Source organism: Vicia villosa, unplaced genomic scaffold, assembly GCF_029867415.1.
Source record: "Vicia villosa cultivar HV-30 ecotype Madison, WI unplaced genomic scaffold, Vvil1.0 ctg.000073F_1_1, whole genome shotgun sequence".
Taxonomy (NCBI): Eukaryota; Viridiplantae; Streptophyta; class Magnoliopsida; order Fabales; family Fabaceae; genus Vicia; species Vicia villosa.
The window spans coordinates 1,496,428-1,516,061 of record NW_026704997.1 but is presented as its reverse complement, the minus strand read 5'-3'; the positions used below and the strand labels follow the sequence as shown (position 1 = coordinate 1,516,061).

The following is a 19,634-nucleotide window of genomic DNA, read 5'->3' as shown; positions in this document are numbered from 1 at the left end:
TGGAAGTTTGTTTAGTGAACAACTTGAAGTTATTTCCTCCTGAGACGGTTAGCCTTTAACAAGAGTTAGCCTTTCACGCTACTTGTTGTACATTTCCTCCATAATTACAATTTAATTCTTATCTCATTTTTATTTATGGATGTGTATTTAAATTCCAAAGTGCCTCTAGAAATTAAATGCACAAATTGTTTTATTTGTTGATACATGAGAAATGTCTATGTATCTCATTATAAAAAGTTATGTAAATACTAGAGATGGTCTTCTTATATAGGTATGTTTCAATAGTTTATTATTCATTGTTATATAGAGGTAAACTCTTTGCTAAATGAAATTTATTTTTTCATGTTACCAATCCATAATCTATCTATTATATGAAAAATATAATTTAATGTGAATCAGAGTGGCGCAGCGGAAGCGTGGTGGGCCCATAACCCACAGGTCCCTGGATCGAAACCAGGCTCTGATAAACCTTTTAATAAAAATATCTATTGTGATAGACTTTTTAATAAAAGTATCTATTGAACTTGTGATAGATTATTAATTTATTTAATGACGTGTGTTTCTATGCGTTTTCTTTACTTGTGAGGGACTTCAACAAGTTTTTTTTAATCTTTTTCTCCTTTTTATTCATGGACTTTGAAAGGTTTTTTTCTTACCCATTATCTCATTTGCATTCAAAAAGTTATTAATAAATAAAACTTAGGAACTTGAGATTGAGTATGAAAGAAAAAACTAAACTTTTAGGATCAAATTAGTCAACTAATAGAAAAATGATTAGAACTAATTCTGATGCCACAAAAAACTCATACAATGCTCTTTGATTTTCACAAACATTACATAGGTAGAAATTAGTTTCAAAACGATTTTTAATTTTTTATTAAATTTTTAGAGAATGAAATCAAAGACGACTTATTTATCACTCAATTAAAGGAATGATGTGACATATTTTTCTATGATATCAACTCATATTAAAGTCCAAAACACATACTTTCAATTAAATATGAATCATTATGATTTTCTTCTTTACTTCACACTCATCACATACTTTCTTTCCATCAATTTTGAGTCTTGGAATTCCTCTAATGACTCCTTTAAGTCTAATGTACTTCATTCTATTGAACTAAAGGTGTTCAAGTTTCTGGTGACATAGCTTCACTTCATCCTCATTGGTTGTTGAACATGTGGAAGTTATTTGAGATTCTCACAAGTAACAGTTGTCTTTAGACCTTTTACCCTTCATACACACAACATATTTCTCATCTTTGACTAAGCATTCTGATTTGGAGAAATTTACCAACAACCCTTGATCACATAGTTGACTGATGCTAATAGGATTAGATGATAGTCCTTTCACAAGAAGAACATCTTCTAACTTTGGAGATCCAGCACACAACAACTTTCCTATAACCTTGATTTCACCTTTAAAGCCATCATCAAATATGACAGCTCCTGTGGGGTGATACCTAATATTTACTAGTAATTTGCGAATGCCTGTCATGTGTCTAGAGAATCCACTATCAAAGTACCAGTCTTCTCTTTTTGTTTTTCTCAAGGTGGTATGAGCTATTAGGTTGACATCTCTTTCTTCGACATTTCTCTTTTTGCTGACTTGACCAGCCTTAGAATGGTCAGAAGAGTTTTGATCTCCAAGAAATTTGTAACAGAAAGGCTTAATGTGACCATACTCACCACAATAATGACATCTCCAAGTTGAGGAGTTGAAATTTGGAGCTTCAATAAGTCTTTCAAAATGTTGAAACATGTGGTTTGACATATCGGTCATTCTTTTCTTTTCAGCAGGAAAGACCTTTTCTGCGGGATTTTTCTTTTCTTGAATATCAAAGTGATATTTGACTTTTGTGTCTTCAACCTCTTGTATCATTCCAGTTCCATTGTTCATCCTTTTCAAATTATTTAAGTTATCAAGCTTGGAATTTAAGAAAGTCACCTCTTTTCGAAGATGAGAAATATTGAACAAAAGTTCCTTCTTTTCATTCTCCAAATCAACAATGATCTTTCTCTGTTCTTTTTCTGTCCTGATACTTTCTTCAAATTTGTCATAAGTATCCTTATAGAACACATTCAGGTCTTTATAGAGATCATTCTCGTCACAAGATTCTACTTCATCTGCCAATCTTCCAGAAAGAGCCATTACCAGTTTGGAAGTTTCAGTAGTAGACTCATCATCTGACTGATCATAATTAGACCAAGATACAGTCAATCCCCTTTTTTAGATTCTTGAGATAGGTTGGACATTCTAATCTAATGTGACCAAATCCTTCACACTCATAACATTGAACGCCTTTGCTTTGATTGGACTTTTCTTCAAGTCTGGTATCATTATGAGAATCATTTTTATTCCTGATGTCATATGAGATGTTCTTGACATCTGTTCTTCCTCTTCTATCCATTCTCTTCATAAATTTATTGAATTGCTTCCCAAGTAACACAATGGTATTGAACACTCCTTCCTCAGCATCTAGATCAACTTGACCTAATTCATCTTCAGTACTGGATATAAAGGCTATGTCTTTGTTATTTTTCTCATACTTGTCACTAATAGCCAATTCAAAAGTTTGCAGTGAGCCAACAAGTTCATCAACCATCATGGTGCTGATATCATGATCATCTTCATTGGTTATCACCTTCATGTCAAATTTCCTAGATAGAGACCTAAAAATTTTCCTTATAATTTTTTCTTTTGACATCTTCTTTCCCAAGCCACTAGATCCATTTGCAATTTCAAGAATCTTCATATGATATTGCTGGATAGTCTTATCATTATTCATCTTCAGATTTTCAAACTTGGAAGTGAGAAGATGAACCCTAGACATCTTTACCTTGGATGTGCCTTCATACGTTGTCTTGAGGATTTCCCAAGCATCCTTGGCCATAGTATAGGTGTTGATCAACCTGAAAACATTCTTTTCTACTCCGTTGAATAGAGCATTTAGAGCCTTGAAATTCCTAAGAGCAAATTTATCATCCTCATCAGACCAACCTTCTTCAGGTCTTCTTTGTCTTTATTAACAGGATGCTTCCATCCTTTTAAAACAGCCTTCCATACTTTGTTGTCCATATATTTCAGAAAAGCAACCATTCTGACTTCCCACCAGTCATAATTAGATCCATCCAACAGAGGTGGTCTGTTGTTGTATCCTCTTTCTTTATCTATAGTACCCAAAAATATTCTCCCTAGAGCTCACCCAATTAATAGAACAACGTGTCTGCTCTGATGCCAATTAAAATTCTGGCACTCACATATCAAATGTCAAGACAGATATCCTAACAACACACAGTAAAGATAGATGTTATAACATCTGCTGACTTACAACATAATTATCAAACTAAAAACTAAATGCAGAAAGCTAAATAACACAGTAATTGTTAACCCAGTTCAGTGCAACAACACCTAATTTAGGCACTACCAAGCTAGGAAGGAAATCTACTATTAGTAGTACTAGTTCGAAGCCTCAACCGTCCTAGTTTACAACTTCTCTCCTAATCCCTACCCGGTGCAACTTCTACCTAGAATTCAACATCTAGATATAAGAAATTGACATCTCACTTCCAATCACCATAGTGATAAAACAATCACACACTCTGTGACCAAGGAACCCAAATAGAAAAATTATACTTTCAAATAAACAATACTTAGTCAAGAACCTTAACTAAGAATAATACTTGATCTTACTTAAAAACTTTGATCAAGAACAACACTCAAAACTCTTGCTTAAAAGCTTCAAGAGTGAGAACACACGTCCATCTCAATGTATCAGAAGATACCTGAGTGACACAAAAGAAAGAACACATGAAGAACTTGAAAGACTCCCAAAACAACAATCCTTATTGCATCCACAGTTTCCCTTATGTGAATGCTTGCAAAACTAGGTTTCCCAAGTTCTTATATACAAACTTTTGCAGTATAGGATTGGACTTTGAAATAAATCCAATCTTCCTCCTTTCTGAAACAGCTGCAAGATCTTTTCACAAAATAGGAACAAATCAAATCAAATCAAATTTTAGTTTTCTAAAAGACACTAAGGTATCAAACTTATAATTCTTTACAGCATATTCGTATAAAAAAATATACCATTAGATTGAAATTTATTATCATATAGATCATGTTTATAAAGTTTAACATCAATAAAAAATTATTTGACAAGTCAATGAGATGCACAAAAATTAACGCCTTACAAAAATTCACCAAAACGATTAATTTTGATATTAATCTTTAACATATCAAATAATTTTTTATTGATGTTAAATTTTAATATATATATATATATATATATATATATATATATATATATATATATATATATCTGTGTGTGTGTGTGTGTGCGTGTGCGTGTGCGTGTGCGTGTGCGTGTGCGTGTGCGTGTGCGTGTGCGTGTGCGTGTGCGTGTGCGTGTGCGTGTGCGTGTGCGTGTGTGTACGTGTGTGTGTGTGTGGGGGGGGGGGGCATTTGGTAAAGTGGAAATTGTTGAATATAAATCTTAGACGACATATTTTTTTTGTCCAAGAAAAGCCTGCTATTATTTTTAATCAGGATGAAAATTAATAAAGAGAAAAAATATACAAAGAGGAGCGTGGGGACTATACCAAAAACTTATAAATGGCTAGAAATACTAAAGAAAGGCAAATCAAGTCAGTTCTTTATAAAATCTGCTCTAAAAAAAATAAGGGCATCAAATCAAAATAGATAGAGCCTGTAATATTAAGACCAAGGTTAGCAAGGGAGTCTTCACAAGTATTTCCTTCTCTATAAATGTGAAAGACAAAAAAAGATAGTTTGGAAGTTATATTAACACAATTAAACCATTTGGTGCAAATATGTCAAGGAACCATATAAGAAGGATTGAAAGCCTTAACAACCACAATGGAATCTAATTCCAACCAAAGATGATTCTAATCATTCTTATTGGCGAACTCAATGGTTGACATAGCTACCGAGAGTTGGGAAATTAAAGATTTCGAGACACCTAGAAAATGAGAGAAAGCTCCAATGAAACTACATTTATGATCTTTGCAAATACCTCCATAAGCCGAGGTCCCTAAGTTATATAAAGATGCTCTATCACAATTAACTTTAATCGAACTTCAAGGAGGAGGTTTCCAAATCACCTTCACAATTTTAGGGGAGTTAGGTAGCCAAATTTTAATCTTAAAATTCTTAAGAATAGCAAAATTGGAAATGGAAAGATGTGACACAGCTTTAGAACAATGGCTCAAAACGGAATAAATAATAACTCTTAAGTTAATGGAGGAAGAAACTTGGATAGATTTGTCCTTGAATATGACAATATTTCTTGCGATTCAAACCATATTAAATAGATGAATAGAAGCCCCATGCACCACAGTAGCACACTGGTTAAACCAAGGTTTTACGATAGGTGCTCCAAACATCATCCCAATTGAGAATTTGAGAGTGGCTGTTCAGAGTAAAAGATAAGCAAGACCAAAACTTAGAAGCATAACTACAATAAAAAAAGATGAAGGGAAGTTTATTCAAAGTTATTATAGAGACAACAAGTAGACGCAAAGGAACCCCTCCTTTTTGTAAGCTCATCATTCAGAATCTTATTCAAGATTTACCGTCACAATATAAAAGATTTTGAAGGAGGAAATAATTTAGACCAAACGAGATTGTTTCAGCTAATAGGGGTCCTTGACCTCTTTTAAACTTATAATAAAGAGTAAGAGGAAGATCACTTGTCGGAGAGAGGTTCCAAGTGAGATTGTTCAGACGGCAATCAAAAGGGATGATGTAGTTGCAAATATGGGTTTTGACAGAATCTAGAATCGAAGGGTTGAGAGCGGCCAAGCTCCAATGCTTCTCAAAATGTTGTTGCTAACAGAAAAGTCGTCGATCTCGTTAGGGTGATCCAGCATGAGAATCAAAGGGGAGTCGTACCCACATCGCTCCGTAAGTTGATGTTACTTCCGTTTCCAAGAATTTAAGAGGAATTCTCTCTAACAGTGTTATACTTTAGCTTGATACTAGACCAAATCAAGGAGAAATTATGATGCTTGATAACACCAAAATTATGCACGATACGACTTTAGAAAAGAGTTAACAAGGTTCCTCAGAGTTTAAAACATCCCAACAAAGCTTCAAGTTGGTGGCTTCATTAAGACTCACTAAAGAACAAAGCCCAAACCTACTTCCAAATAAGGCTTGTAAATGTTCTTCCAAACTATTGTAACCAGTTTACTTTTATAGATATCATCGGTCTAGATGAAATATCTGGATGCGTGCTCTAAATCTCTAAGGATGGAAATCGACCAAGCATATACAACAAGCGTGTGAATAAGCATGCCATAAAGACAAGATTAGACCAATTCAACCATACTGGCAAAGGAAAGTAGAGAGCCTTTCCAAGAAGCAAACTTACATTTATAAAAACTTGTCGGCAATAGGTCGGAGATATTTAGATTTCGGAGAACCCTTGAAAATAGGCACCCCTAGATAGGTAAAAGGAGAAACACCTTTTTTAAAACTTGTAAGAGTGGATAAAATGTTAAGTATGGAAGAAGACATTGCCCCGGAGTGAATGGTGGATTTATCAGTACTAATGATTTGACCAGAAGTCAAAGAATAAGAGGTGAAGGTGGAGATAAGAGCTTTAATGTTTGAGGTCTAACCTTTATAGAAGATAAATATGTAGTATGTGTGGAAAGAGTGAGAAGGGACTTTGATGTTCTTAGGGCCAGAAATCAAATCCAAAGAACCGATAGAAACCAATTGAGAAATACTTCTGGTGAGCACGTCTTCCGCTAAACAGAAAAGCAAGGGGGAGAGAGGGTCACCTTAACGAAAACCTCTCAAACACTTAAAAAAATCATGAAGGGCACCATTGATGGATATGGAGAGGCTAATCGATTGGAGGATATTATTAGTCTAAAGACAGAAAGTGGAGTTGAAACCAAATTATGAAGGACCTTAAGAAGGAAAGGCCAACTCAGAGTATCAAACACCTTGGTTATGTCTACCTTTAAAGTAACATTACCACACAAACCTTTGGAATTAAGAAGATTTATCGCTTCCGAAACAAGACAAATACAAACTTTAATGTTTCTATCCTTAATGAAACCCCTTTGCTCAATGGAAACGAGACTCGACATTATTGCAGCTAATATGTCTACAATGATTTTGGTGATAACTTTAAATTTAAAGTTAGATAAAGTAATAGGCCGATAGTGCTTCAGCAAATCTGCATATTTATTTTTAGGGATGAGAACAATGGTGCTAGAGTTGAAATTTGGAAGAATCTAGCCAAAAGAAAAGAACTGAATCACCTCCTTACAAACATCTAACTTGATAACATCCCAATAAGTTTGTAAGAAAGAGGCTCTAAATCTGCCAGGACCAGGGGCACTGTCTTTGTTTAGAGAAAACACAACCGCATGAATTTCTTCAACCGATGGGAGGATCGCAAGGAAAGTGTTCAGGTTATCATCCACTAGCCAAGAATGGTCTCCTCCAAAATTGAAAAGTCCAACAAAACAGAAGATTTCGTGGAAAAAAGACTTTGAAAATAATCAACTGCATGGGCAACTATAAGGTTAGGATCATTCAGGGTATCGTTTCCGTTCTTGATTATGGTGATAGGTTTGAATCTATTTTTGATCTTGGAGATTCTATGAAAAAAAGTTGTATTGTGATCCCCTTCTAAATGCCACTTAATTAAGGATTTCTCTCTCCAAAAACAATCCTCAATATCCAGAGCCTTAGACAAATCAGATTGAGGTTGAAGCTCCCTAGACCTAAGGTCGGAATCATCTCTTAAACTTTGAAGAAGGGCTTAAATATGGAAAAGATTGGAAGTTGCTATTTTGACATTGGAGGAAACATTTCTAAAGCTGTTGTAGTTCCAATCTCTAAGAATGCCTTTAAGAATTTGAAGTTTTTGGGTCAAGATAAACATAGGACAGCCAATGATATTCTTCAATAAGAGGTCTACACCCCTCATGTAAGGGTCGCGTCTTGAGAAATTTAAATTGGGAAACTACTTTGTGGTTGTTAATTTGAAAATCCAAGAGGATGGGAAAATAATCAGACTTGAGCTTGGTAAGGGTTGAGACCGAAATAAAGGTACAAGAATCCAACCAAAGTTAACTACAAATACGTCTATCTAGTTGTCTCTTAATAAAGAAAGGATTTGATCTTTTGTTTGACCAAGTAAATTTTGAGCCTTTGATAGGAAGATGAATTAGGTTATTAGCATCTGTCCAGTTTTTGAAATCTAACTTGAGTCTTTCGCAGGGGAGTTACTACCATGGGCGGATCTACAGTCCAGCGAGCCCGGGCGTTCTTTCGTTGTATACTCCCTATCTAATAGTCAATTTTTAGACAATACCAGAGACAAAATTAGTAAAAACAGAGTGTGGAATTTTTGGACAAAATCAAGGACAACATTTTTAGACAAAATGAAGGACAAAATTAGTAGAAACAGAGTGTAAATTTTTTGCCCAGGCTCCATAAAATTTCTGACTCTGCCACTGGTTACTACCTCTATGCTTGTGAGTGCCGAGGATAGTGTAAAATCTCCTAAGAACGACCAGGGCATATGATGAGAGGCTTGTAAATCAATAAGATCAGTCCAAAGCTCTTTACGCTTAAATTGATTAGTAGAAGCATAAACAATAGCAAAGGCCAACAGAAAATTATCAACATTGAAAGATAAAACTACTCCCTCCGTCTCATAATAAATGTCTTATTTGAGCAATGCGCGGTTTTTAAGAAAATGATTGGATGTGTTGGTTTTAGTAAAAAAGTTAATGTCATTTACTAGAATACCCCTATTAATAGTAGTTGAATAACGTGAAAGTTAATAAATAGGGGTATAATAGTGGAAAAATAATAATGATTGATGCATTGGAATTGTAAATGGACAATTAATTTGAGACAAGAAAAAATGCAAATGAGACACTTATTATGAGACGGAGGGAGTACCATTTAGTCAGAAGAAGCAAGAATGATTGGATTGAAGCCATTTCCAAAAACACCAAAGAGAGCATTGGGGTTTGTTGGTAAAGGCAAAAGGTTCAAAATCTAATCTAGAGAACCAATTGGCAAGGGAAGTTGGCAAAGCTCATTTTAGGCTCAGCTATGAAAATGAAGTTAGGCTTGTTTGACCCTACATTTCCAAAATTCCATAGTCCTTTAAATCAGATATTGTGAATTGCAATCAATTTAAAACTCTACAACAAACAAATTTTGGATCCACTAAGTGATGAGCTACTTGCACACAGAACTTTTTCTATGAATCCAATGTGAAAACACCAATTAATTCCCATGAAATACACCTCAGTCATAAATTTATTATAAACATCACATAAACACAAAAGTATGAACTTTACAAAGTGTACATTTTTTTCTCTCTCAAAGATTTAATGACAAGGTTCATGATCCTACCAATCTTACACCAACAACAATAAACACAACATTTGAATTTGAATACCATCACAACATTGAATGAAATCTCTTCAAAAGAATCTAGCTTTTCTGTCCCAACTTCTTTACTATATTAGCCATGTATCTACCTTGATACTCAGCAAGTGCAAGCTCAGCTTCAGTTGCTTGTCTTGAACCATCTCCAGCAAATACTCCAGCACCATATGGAGATCCACCTCTAATTGAATCCATTTCAAACATTCCAGCACCAAAAGTATAACCAATTGGAACATACAGCATTCCATGATGAACTAGTTGTGTTATTGCTGTCCAGCTACAATACAATAGTACCAACATAAATTAATCATATTACTAATACTAAATCCTAGGTCAACTAGCCGAAGTCGATATTGTTAGGTTGAATCTGATCATCAGGGTTCGAATCCTGATATTCACAATTGTGTATGTGAGATTTTAATGATTATTACCGCTTCGTCTATAGAAAAAAAACACAATAATATCAATTTATTTCTACCACATATTAATCCATTGGCTTGTCTAGATATTTTGCTCCAAAATTAGATCTCTATATTCCAAAAAAAAGTTCTTGAATCATACCCCACCCACAAATTATACTGGTTTACACAAAACCAAAAGCACATGTGGTATTGTACAAAATTTTGTCCCCCCATTTTCATGGACTATTATTGTTTCTAATAGAATAAGAACAATTTCCAACAAAAAGAACATTTTGCAACAAGTTTTATGCAATCAAATTATGGTTAAAATATTTTGAATCCCTCCAAAATAGAACAAAATTTATACAATACTAAACTTAGAAGAATGAGTATTTTATATCGGAATAACAACTAAAAATGCCCAGAAACACAACCGTAAAGTTCAACATATAAACTCTGGTGATGACGTTCAACCTAATAATACCGATTTTTTCAGTTGAATTAGAATTTACAGAGAGAAAAATAAAAGTTCATAGATAAACTTACGCTGTGGTTTCTTGGCCACCACCTTGAGTACCAGTACTAACAAAAAACCCAGCAGGCAAACCAGCAAGCTTCTGCTCCCTCCACAACTGCCCGGTCGAATCGAAAAACGCCTTCATCTGCGCGGCCATACTCCCATACCTCGTCGGAAACCCGAACAACAGCCCATCAGCCTCCACCAAATTCTCAGCAGATATCAAAGGAACCCCATCACCAACCTTCTCAGGTGCTTTCATCAGTTCCAACACATCCTTAGGAAGTGTCTCCACCACACGGTACAAAACACCCTCAACACCATCCACAGAATCAACCCCTTTCTTCAACGATCTTGCCAATGATTCAACATGACCATACATTGAATAAAAAACAATATAAACTTTCAGTTTTTTCACTCCTTCTGATGTTGTTGCTACATCTATGGTTCTACTTGTTGTTTCGGTTTTCGGAACTTCATGACTTTCAACAACACTGAGTGGTTCATTCTCTTCTGCATCGTTTACTGGTATTTTTTTCTTGCTTGGTATGCAACCACTTCCTTTCCCCATGTTGTTGAAATCTTGAAACTAACTCAATTGGTCAAAAGAAATTTTGGTGAGACTAAGATAGTTTTTCTAAATGATGTAAAAAGTGAAGTAATAATTAGTTCTTCATGTCTTGTCTTTCTTGCTAAACAAGATATTATGATGGAAATTGGTAGAAGAATGAAAGAGATTGATTAATGTTGGTTTTGTTAATTTAATTTGGATTATGTGATATGGTTTTATTTTATGTTGGGATAATAATAATAAGAAAAGGAAAAAGACAGAGAGGTGGGTGGGTGGAATATAATGAAACATGAATGAGGTTGGATTAGACTTCACTTATATGAGCTGTTTTAATAATTTTTAATAATTAAGATAAAATTAGTTAGAAAATGGTTATTAGCTGGCATGATATCTTGTGATTTAAAAAGACAACTTCATGTTATTAATTTATTTGGGATTGAAAGTCTATAGCACAATGTGGTGTGAGCATCTTTTAAGGATACTATTATCAATATTATTATGTCACTATTGAAAAATTTTAAGTTATTTGTAAGGTTTAATTTAATTCACCATACCACAAATAAGTTGGACATTTTTTCATGGTTATTTCAGTTTGAATTTAAGATATCTTACACACACAAATACCACAAATGCCACAAATGCATGTTTTTTCAGTTTGAATTTAAAAACATTTAAAGGAAAAAACATGCATTTCTTCTCTAATTTTATCATTAAACTTTATGATGGGAAAATGAAAGAAATTTTTTAGGTCACTAACTTTATATTTTTTAGTAGTGTTTTGTCGAATTAATTTTGTAGTTATATTTTAGAAGTTTTTTTTTTTAATAATCAACTTCTTTAAAAAAAATATCAAACAAACTCATATTTTAAAAAGTTATCCCAGTAATCATGTTTGAGAATGTTTTACACGTAGGCGTCAGTAATCATGTTTGAGAATGTTTTACACGTAGGCGTCATTCCGCATGACGCCTCCTTCTTTTTTAAATTTTTTCAATTACCTGCAGATTTAATGTTATCTGCAGATTTACATGCAAATTTATTTGCGGATTTATCTGCAGACCAAAAATATTGTTTGTTTTTATTATTAATTTTTGGGTTTGAAAATCTAAAATGATTGACTGTAAAAAAAAAAGAAGAGAAAAACAACATTTTCTCAAATGAAATAAACCTCAAAGAAGCTAAGGATAACTTACACAATAAATATTGACGATTTTATAAGGGGTGGGCGCTTATCTGAAAAATTGAGAGTTTAATTTCTGTTGTCCCTGCTTCGGAGATGCATCTCCGAAGTATTTTTTTCTAAATTTTTCCAGATTTTGGAAGTGCACTTCCGAAAACACCAAATGGGGGGTGTTTTCGGAAGTGCACTTCCGAATCATGCAGAAATTGTGTTTTTTTTTATGTTTTTCTTAACAGTCTCGTATTTTTAATTAAACAAAAAGGCCGAATAAAATAAACGACATATCAACAGAAAATACTAATATAATAAATAAAATCCAAATAATATATACAAGCCGAATAAAAATAGTAATAGTGTGCGAAATACAAGAAAAATAATTCGAAACCCCTACTGTGTATGCCTAACCCTCTCTCCCTGGGACCTCCTCTGCCTCCTATATGCCGCCGCACAGCCCGCATCACCGACCATCCTCTCCACCACGGCAACTGCCTCTGGACCGCCCCGATCAATGATATCTCGCTTCAACGCGTCCCGCCCAAGCATCTCTATCCGCTGGCATATCGGCAGGAGATCAATGGCATGGTCATCCTCGGTCTGCTGGTTCTCCTGGATCTCCTCGTATACTAGCCTAGGAGCGCCGGGAGCGTCAACTGTCATAATAGGATGTGACACCCGATAGAACCATGTGACGTACCCCTCTATACAATGCCAGTCCTGGGTGACCTGCATGCGACGATACTCCTCCGGGACCACATGACGCTCCCAGTCCGCAAATATGGCAGTGAGCTCCACTCGGGTAATTATGTCGGGAACATCCTCAAACGGTGACCTCGGTATCATCTACACATGTCCAAACTGCCGCATGCACCGCTCAGGAAGATACCTCACCATGGTGTTGGTCCCACATGCCAACCAGCCATAATATAACGCGATGCGCTCAAAGGCGACAACAGTAGTGTAGTCACTAAATGGCCTCCAACGAATGTCATCGTGAGCTGTGCGGTCGAGGTACCCACGATATGGTCCCACTGCATTGTTCCCCCTTTGGAGAACGTATCGGGCGGCCCTAGACATGGCGTCCTCGTACGCAGGATCAATGTGGAAGTCGTGGATGCGGGGGAAGTAGGAGATGATCCAACCCTGAAACACAAACACGATAATGTATTAAAAATAAATACGAACCATAAATAAATGTGAAACAATTAAAATGAAACGGACCGTCAGGAGTGTGGAGGATTCGGTCAACTGCCTGGTCCTCCAGTTGGAGGCCTCATTCAACTTCTAGTATAAGTATACCAGAATAGCTGACCCCTAGTTCCACTAGTGAATGGTAGTCAAGTCCATGAAGTAGCGGAGGTAGGTCACGTCGACGTATCTTGCACTCTTGTCCACAAAGAATACAGTGCCTACCAAAAACATGAACCAGCACCGGAGAGCGCAGACACGGTGATACTCCATAAATAGGCCGTTATCCGCATCCTCGGATTCGGCCGTCGCCACCAAGTGGTGCTCATAATAATCACTCAATGTGGAGAACCGGATATGAGGCCCATTTGTCGTCTGGCACACAAAATCAGCCATATCTGGGTCCATACCCAGATAGATCGCCATCCAGTCGATCACATCGACCCTCTGGATCCGGGAATGGTTCAGCATCATCCCCTTAATCGGTAAGTGGAGAAGACACTGCACATCGTGCAAGGTGATCGTCATCTCCCCAACCGGTAAGTGGAAAGAAGACGTCTCCCTATGTCACCGCTCCACAAAGGCCCCCTGCATGCCATGGCTGATGGTGGTATACCCGGTCATGCACAACCCACCAAGCCCGGAAACAGTCACCACATCATTAAACCACTGCGCCTCTGGTTTAAAGAGACCAAAAACCTTCCGTGCGTGGTTCACCATTTTTTTAAGTCGGCCTTTCCTGTTACAACAAAAACAAAAACAAAAAACATTGTTAATTAGATCGTTAAGAAAATGTGGAATAAAAAGCTAAATAAATAGTAACTGTTAAATAATAAAGTCGGATAAATTATAAAAAATACCTCTTCATCCCAGACACGTCGAGCGACGTGCTCGTGGTAGGAAATCAGCACGGACGTGTCACTAAGCCCTCCCGGGTAGCCCTCCTCCTCCTCCTCCTCCTCCCCGTGTGGAGGATCAACATCAAGTATCTCCTCCTCCGCCTCCTGGTATGTCACCACCTCCTCCTCCTCCTCCTCCTGACGGGAAGAAGATACCCGAGCCAGCTGACTCCTCGATCCAGACGAGGAACCAGGCTCATCTGTCTGTACGGGTGCTCGTACTCCACCCCGTCCCCGCGTCGATGCAAGCTGCGCCGCACGCTTGCGTCTAGCCGACACTATCTATATCTCTCTCCCCTGTCTGATACGTGCTGGGTTGCCTGCCATATTCCTGAAACAATTGAAATCCATAAGATTGTGAAACAATTAAAAAAAACAAAAAAACACTTCTGGACACTTTTCGGAAGTTCATTTTCGAAACTGGTCAGGAAGGTGTTTTCGAAAATGAACTTCCGAAAGACCCCTGCGAACACCATTTCTGCAGGTTTCATGGCAGACCCCAAAATACACTTCAAAATCAGTTTTTATGCTTCTAAACAACCCTAAAGACTACTAACAACCTACCCATGTATCATTTTTCTAATTTCTAACAACCCTAACATGCATTTCAATCATGGATCTAAAGTTTTAGAAACTTACAAATTGAAGGTGATTGAGATGCTTTTGAATGTATTAGAACAAGTAGATGGAGCCTTAGAAGTTGGTTTGCAGAAAATCTCAGAGAGGTTGAGTTTGAAATTGGTTTAGGGTAAATGATTTGGGGGGGGAGGGGCTGTTTTGTTTAAACTGCAAAACGCACAGTATTTCAGAAATGGATTTCTGAAATAAGAAAAAAATTGAAAAAAAAAGTGTTTTCGGAGATGCATCTCCGAAAACAACATTTTTTTGCACTTCAAAAATGCATTTTCGAAATATAAGAGCATTTAAGAGTTTTCACCAGAGGTCACAAAGATAGGGAGGTGAATCAAGAAATTCTCTTTATAAGTATATATTAAGGTTGTTTGAAGATTGAATTCTACATTAACTCTGATTTGAAGTCCTATAAACTTTTTAATATAATTTTATTTTAAGAAATTGGAAAATAATAATAATATAATATGGATGTGTGGACTGATTAGATGTTAGGTGATGTCCTTCATATAACATCACTAGATTAAAATTTCCCTTTCTTTGACAGCTTCAAACTACTATTATATTATTTCTTTGAAACGATTATGTAGTTTAATTTATTCAAATACATCTTAATATTTTTAAGTTAAATGTCTTGATTTTTTTACGTTTTGTAATAACAATAAGTTAGTATTTTACGTGCATAAATGTTTATATTAAATTTCTATTTTATTAATGATATCTTATATATATATATATATATATATATATATATATATATATATATATATATATATATATATATATATATATATATATATATATATATAGTCAATGTTAGTAAGCAATTATTGGTAAGTTACACCTAACACGTCCATCCGGTGGTAGGAATGATTCCTGGTACATATACAAATGAACAAAACTTCTTGCAATTTTGTGTGTGTAGATAATGCAAATTTAATTATCAAGTCAACTAAGACTTCATTTTTCATACTTTTTGGGTCACCCCTGACGTTAACAATTATCCTAGTAACAAATGTGGAAGATTATTTGCATGTTGAATTTATCCCATAGACTAGTCTAATACAAATCTGTTACTCAATACATTTCAAAGGAATCTTCTTAAAAAAATAGATTATCAAAAGAAAAATATATCTAATTAAATAAGTTAATTTCATTGTAATATTATTTATTTTATTTCAACTCTCTTTTTTGGGTCAAACATTCAACTCTCCTTAAATTACGATTGTGAACATCAAAATTCTGTATTACTTTTTTTTTATTGCATATAATTTTAATGTTTGATTAGATTTCTTCAACTCACTCTCACAAACCCTCTCAAAAACAAAACCCATTTCCACAAAATTTAACATTTAACACAATCAAAAATTCATATTTACTCTATCAACTTCATTTTCATTCTAAATCATGGATTTTAAAACTCTATATCTCTTCAGACTCTTCTCATTGTTTCTTTTTGTACCCTGTGTCTAAAACAGCATTGCGCAAAAATTTTTGAAATGATTCTTTTAGTACATAGGAAAATCAATTTTATAAGGGTCTTCGGTAGTGTAAAAAATTCACTAGGTGTCTGTTGAAAAATTTGACGAGTGTTGTTTGGCCTTGAGTTGAAATACTTGATGTTGCTAAATTGTGTGTTGAGGAACCTGGTATACCTAAATCAAATGTTGTTAACCGGATGTTGTCAAGTTATTTGTTGAGGAAACACATGTTAAAAAATATTTTGGGATTAAAAATAATTCAGTTTACAAGATTATTGGATTGGATTCCCAGTGAAGTTTTTGAGGTAGGTTTTATCATAATGATCGGAGGTGTGATTTTGGTTCTAATAGAAGAAAATAATTGAATATATTGGATTTTTTTTTTTCAATAAGTAATGATATTAATCACAAGAAAGGTTCAAGGAAACAAATAAACCGCAAGTAGCCGACCGAACGTTACCTCTTTATATATATTACAGGTAAAATGTTTCAAAAATAAAAATTATAAGACACAGAAGAAACATTAACGGATCTAAATCACTTCCAAGAGGCTAACACAATGGCACTGATACATTCATCAAAGTTGAAGATGTTTTCGCTAAACATAATCGCGTTTCTCGTCACCCAAATATTTCAAACAACCGCTAGCCAAATTACCCCTACAGTTAATCTTTTGTCTAAGACCTTAAAGTAGGGTGTAAAAAGAAGCAAATAGAAATTTGAAACAAGATAACACTAGATCAAGAAAATGTGAATTTATATTCTGGTTAGGTTATATGAATACTAGTGTATAAATATTTGGGAATTTCTCATTACACCTCTATACCTTCTCAGGCATCTCTGGTGCAATTACTTTTTTACCCCCAGAATTCAGAGATGCATCTTCGAAAGCATCACATTTCGTTTTTTTAAAGGTGTTTTTCGGAGATGCATCTCTGAATTCATTTTTTTTCAAAATCAGAGGTGTTTCGAATATGCATCTTCGAATAAACTTTTTTTTTTTTAATTTTGGATATGAATGGGTGTGATTGCACCGACAGTTTTATGTGGCCCATAATGAGTTCTCAACACTATAAATAGGGGCCATATGTTGTTGAGAAAACATAAGATTTTCAAAATGCCTCTTTATAATTTTTTTGGCAGATGTTGTAGTGTACTTCACTGAAAAGAAAGATCCTGTGAAGTTTCACATTCCGAATGGATGTTGGAACTTGAGGCATTGACATCCTGGTTGAATAAAAAATTGCCTGAAATTGATATCAGAGTGGTGAGTAAGATCTTGTACTGTGATGACTGGAGCATGAATGTTAATGGAAGGGTAAGTTACAACGTTGTTGAGTTGAAGTGCGATGCTGATATGAAGACCATGTGGAAATCATACCGCTATAAGATAACTAAGGGGTAGATCGAGTTTGAAGTGAACCTCACAAGATTTGTCGACGACGTCATGAAGATGCTTGAACGTCCATAATCATCTACTAGAGTCTAAGCTTTAATGTTTTAATGTTTTAAGAGATGTTTATTGCAATTATTCCAAAAATGTTATGCTTCCAAACTATATTATAATAAAAGTACGTTGGTGATAACAAGTCTTAGCCAAAATAATACAAAAGTTAACTTTGATCATTATTATTTTTTAAAAATTTTAATTTGTTTTATCACCCTCCTCAGCGAATTTTTTCAAAACTATATAAAATTATTTAAAGAAAAATTCTAACGAGTGCCCGAGGGGCACTTGTTAAGAGTTTAAAAAGGTAAGTAATACTTGTATTTAATGTTTTAGAAATGTAAATAACGGACTTTTTTAAAGAATAACAAAGTTTGTTTTATTGAAAATTACTTGTATTCAATGCATTAGAAATTGAAATAAATAATTCATATAACGAATATTTTATTTAAATGGAATGCTTAAAGAGTGTCCCTGGGGCACTCGTTAGCATGACTCTTATTTAAATACTTATATATATATATATATATATATATATATATATATATTAATACAGTTAATACAATTGATACACAACTCATGGATTGGCCTAGTGGTTGAGGCTTGAGGCTTGAGAGTGTGCTCCTCTCAAGGTCTCAAGTTCGAATTCTATTGGGTGCAAACAATTCACGTGTTGGACCAGTCCATACAGAGTTAAGCTCTGGCTTTAAACGGGGCTCCCGCAAGTGGACGGTGAGATTAATCCCCTTGGATTAGTTGGTCGCAAGGCCGGATACCAAGATTTCATAACAAAAAAAAAATACAATTGATACACATTGATTTTAATTTTTTTTAAATAAATACTAGGTTATTGAAGGTGTGAAAAACACTAGAAAGGGGGGGAGGTTTGAATAGGTTTTTAAAACATAATGTATTTATGAAAACAATCTCCTTTCTTAAAACCATAAACTTTCTACTCATGATAATAACAAAAATATGCAAGAAGGAAAGAACACGGTATTTTTATATTGGTTCACTTGACAAATATCAAGCTAGTCCAGTCCACCCTTACGAGGTGATTTCGCCTCTTTCAATCGAGGACTTAATCCACTATAACCAAACTGATTACAATCGCACGGGCAACCGTCGGGGACTAACCTTGCACAAGCTACCGCGAGTGACTAACTACAATGCAAGGGCAACAGCCGGTGACTAACAACCTTGCACAGGCAACCCCTGTGACTAAGAACCTCTAAGACTCTCTAGTCCTAAACTTATCGAGACTATTAGCCTTCACTCGGTCTCTCAAGGAACAATCAAACAACCTTTTATCAGGGTTTGTTTACAATATAGTGCTTCTACACAAGCTGGATGTAAACTTTTCTTTTTCAAATATAAGACTAAAAGAAATATGAAGTTATTAACAGTCTATACAGAGTGAATATGATCGTGAGCGTTCTTGATTCTTCTTTCTGTCTTCAAGCCTTTATATAGCCAATACAATATTATATCCGTTGGAGGACAGTTTTGGAACTTCCAGAAATTTGGCGGCTTGAACATAATGGGTGACAAGTTAGTACCCAACGCCCGTCCTTTCTTGGTAGTGGATCGAAACATTCGTCTGTACCTTGTACCCCGTACTATACAGTAACATTATCTTCTTTTCTTCTTGAACTTCAGAGGCTCACAACATGAGTTGAAAGAAAAGAGAATAAGCTTTGAATTCTTCAGAACTTCAAGTCTTCAGAGTCACATTTTCAGAGTCTTCAGCATTTGGTCTTCAGAATTCTTTGTCTTCAGAAACTTGAGTCTTCAGAGCTTTAAGTCTCCAGAGTCTTAAGAACCACGTCTTTGGAGTCTTTCAACACTTGGTCTTCGGAACTGGCT

At 35.2% G+C, this 19,634-nt stretch overlaps 1 protein-coding gene and 1 non-coding gene across 2 annotated transcripts; one reads left to right on the top strand and one right to left on the bottom strand.

Annotated features, from left to right (window-relative positions):
- Window positions 1-394: 394 nt before the first annotated feature.
- On the top strand, window positions 395-466 carry TRNAM-CAU (transfer RNA methionine (anticodon CAU)). The gene has a single exon. It is a non-coding gene; the product is annotated as a tRNA-Met (tRNA).
- Window positions 467-9,296: 8,830 nt separating this feature from the next.
- Window positions 9,297-11,216, bottom strand: LOC131623500 (probable NAD(P)H dehydrogenase (quinone) FQR1-like 2). Its single transcript, XM_058894507.1, has 2 exons — window positions 10,405-11,216; window positions 9,297-9,734 (listed from the first exon to the last, which is right to left on the bottom strand). The coding sequence occupies exons 1-2, from the start codon at window positions 10,944-10,946 to the stop codon at window positions 9,503-9,505; spliced, it is 774 nt and encodes a 257-aa protein (XP_058750490.1). The 5' UTR covers window positions 10,947-11,216; the 3' UTR covers window positions 9,297-9,502.
- Between the last annotated feature and the right edge of the window lie 8,418 nt (window positions 11,217-19,634).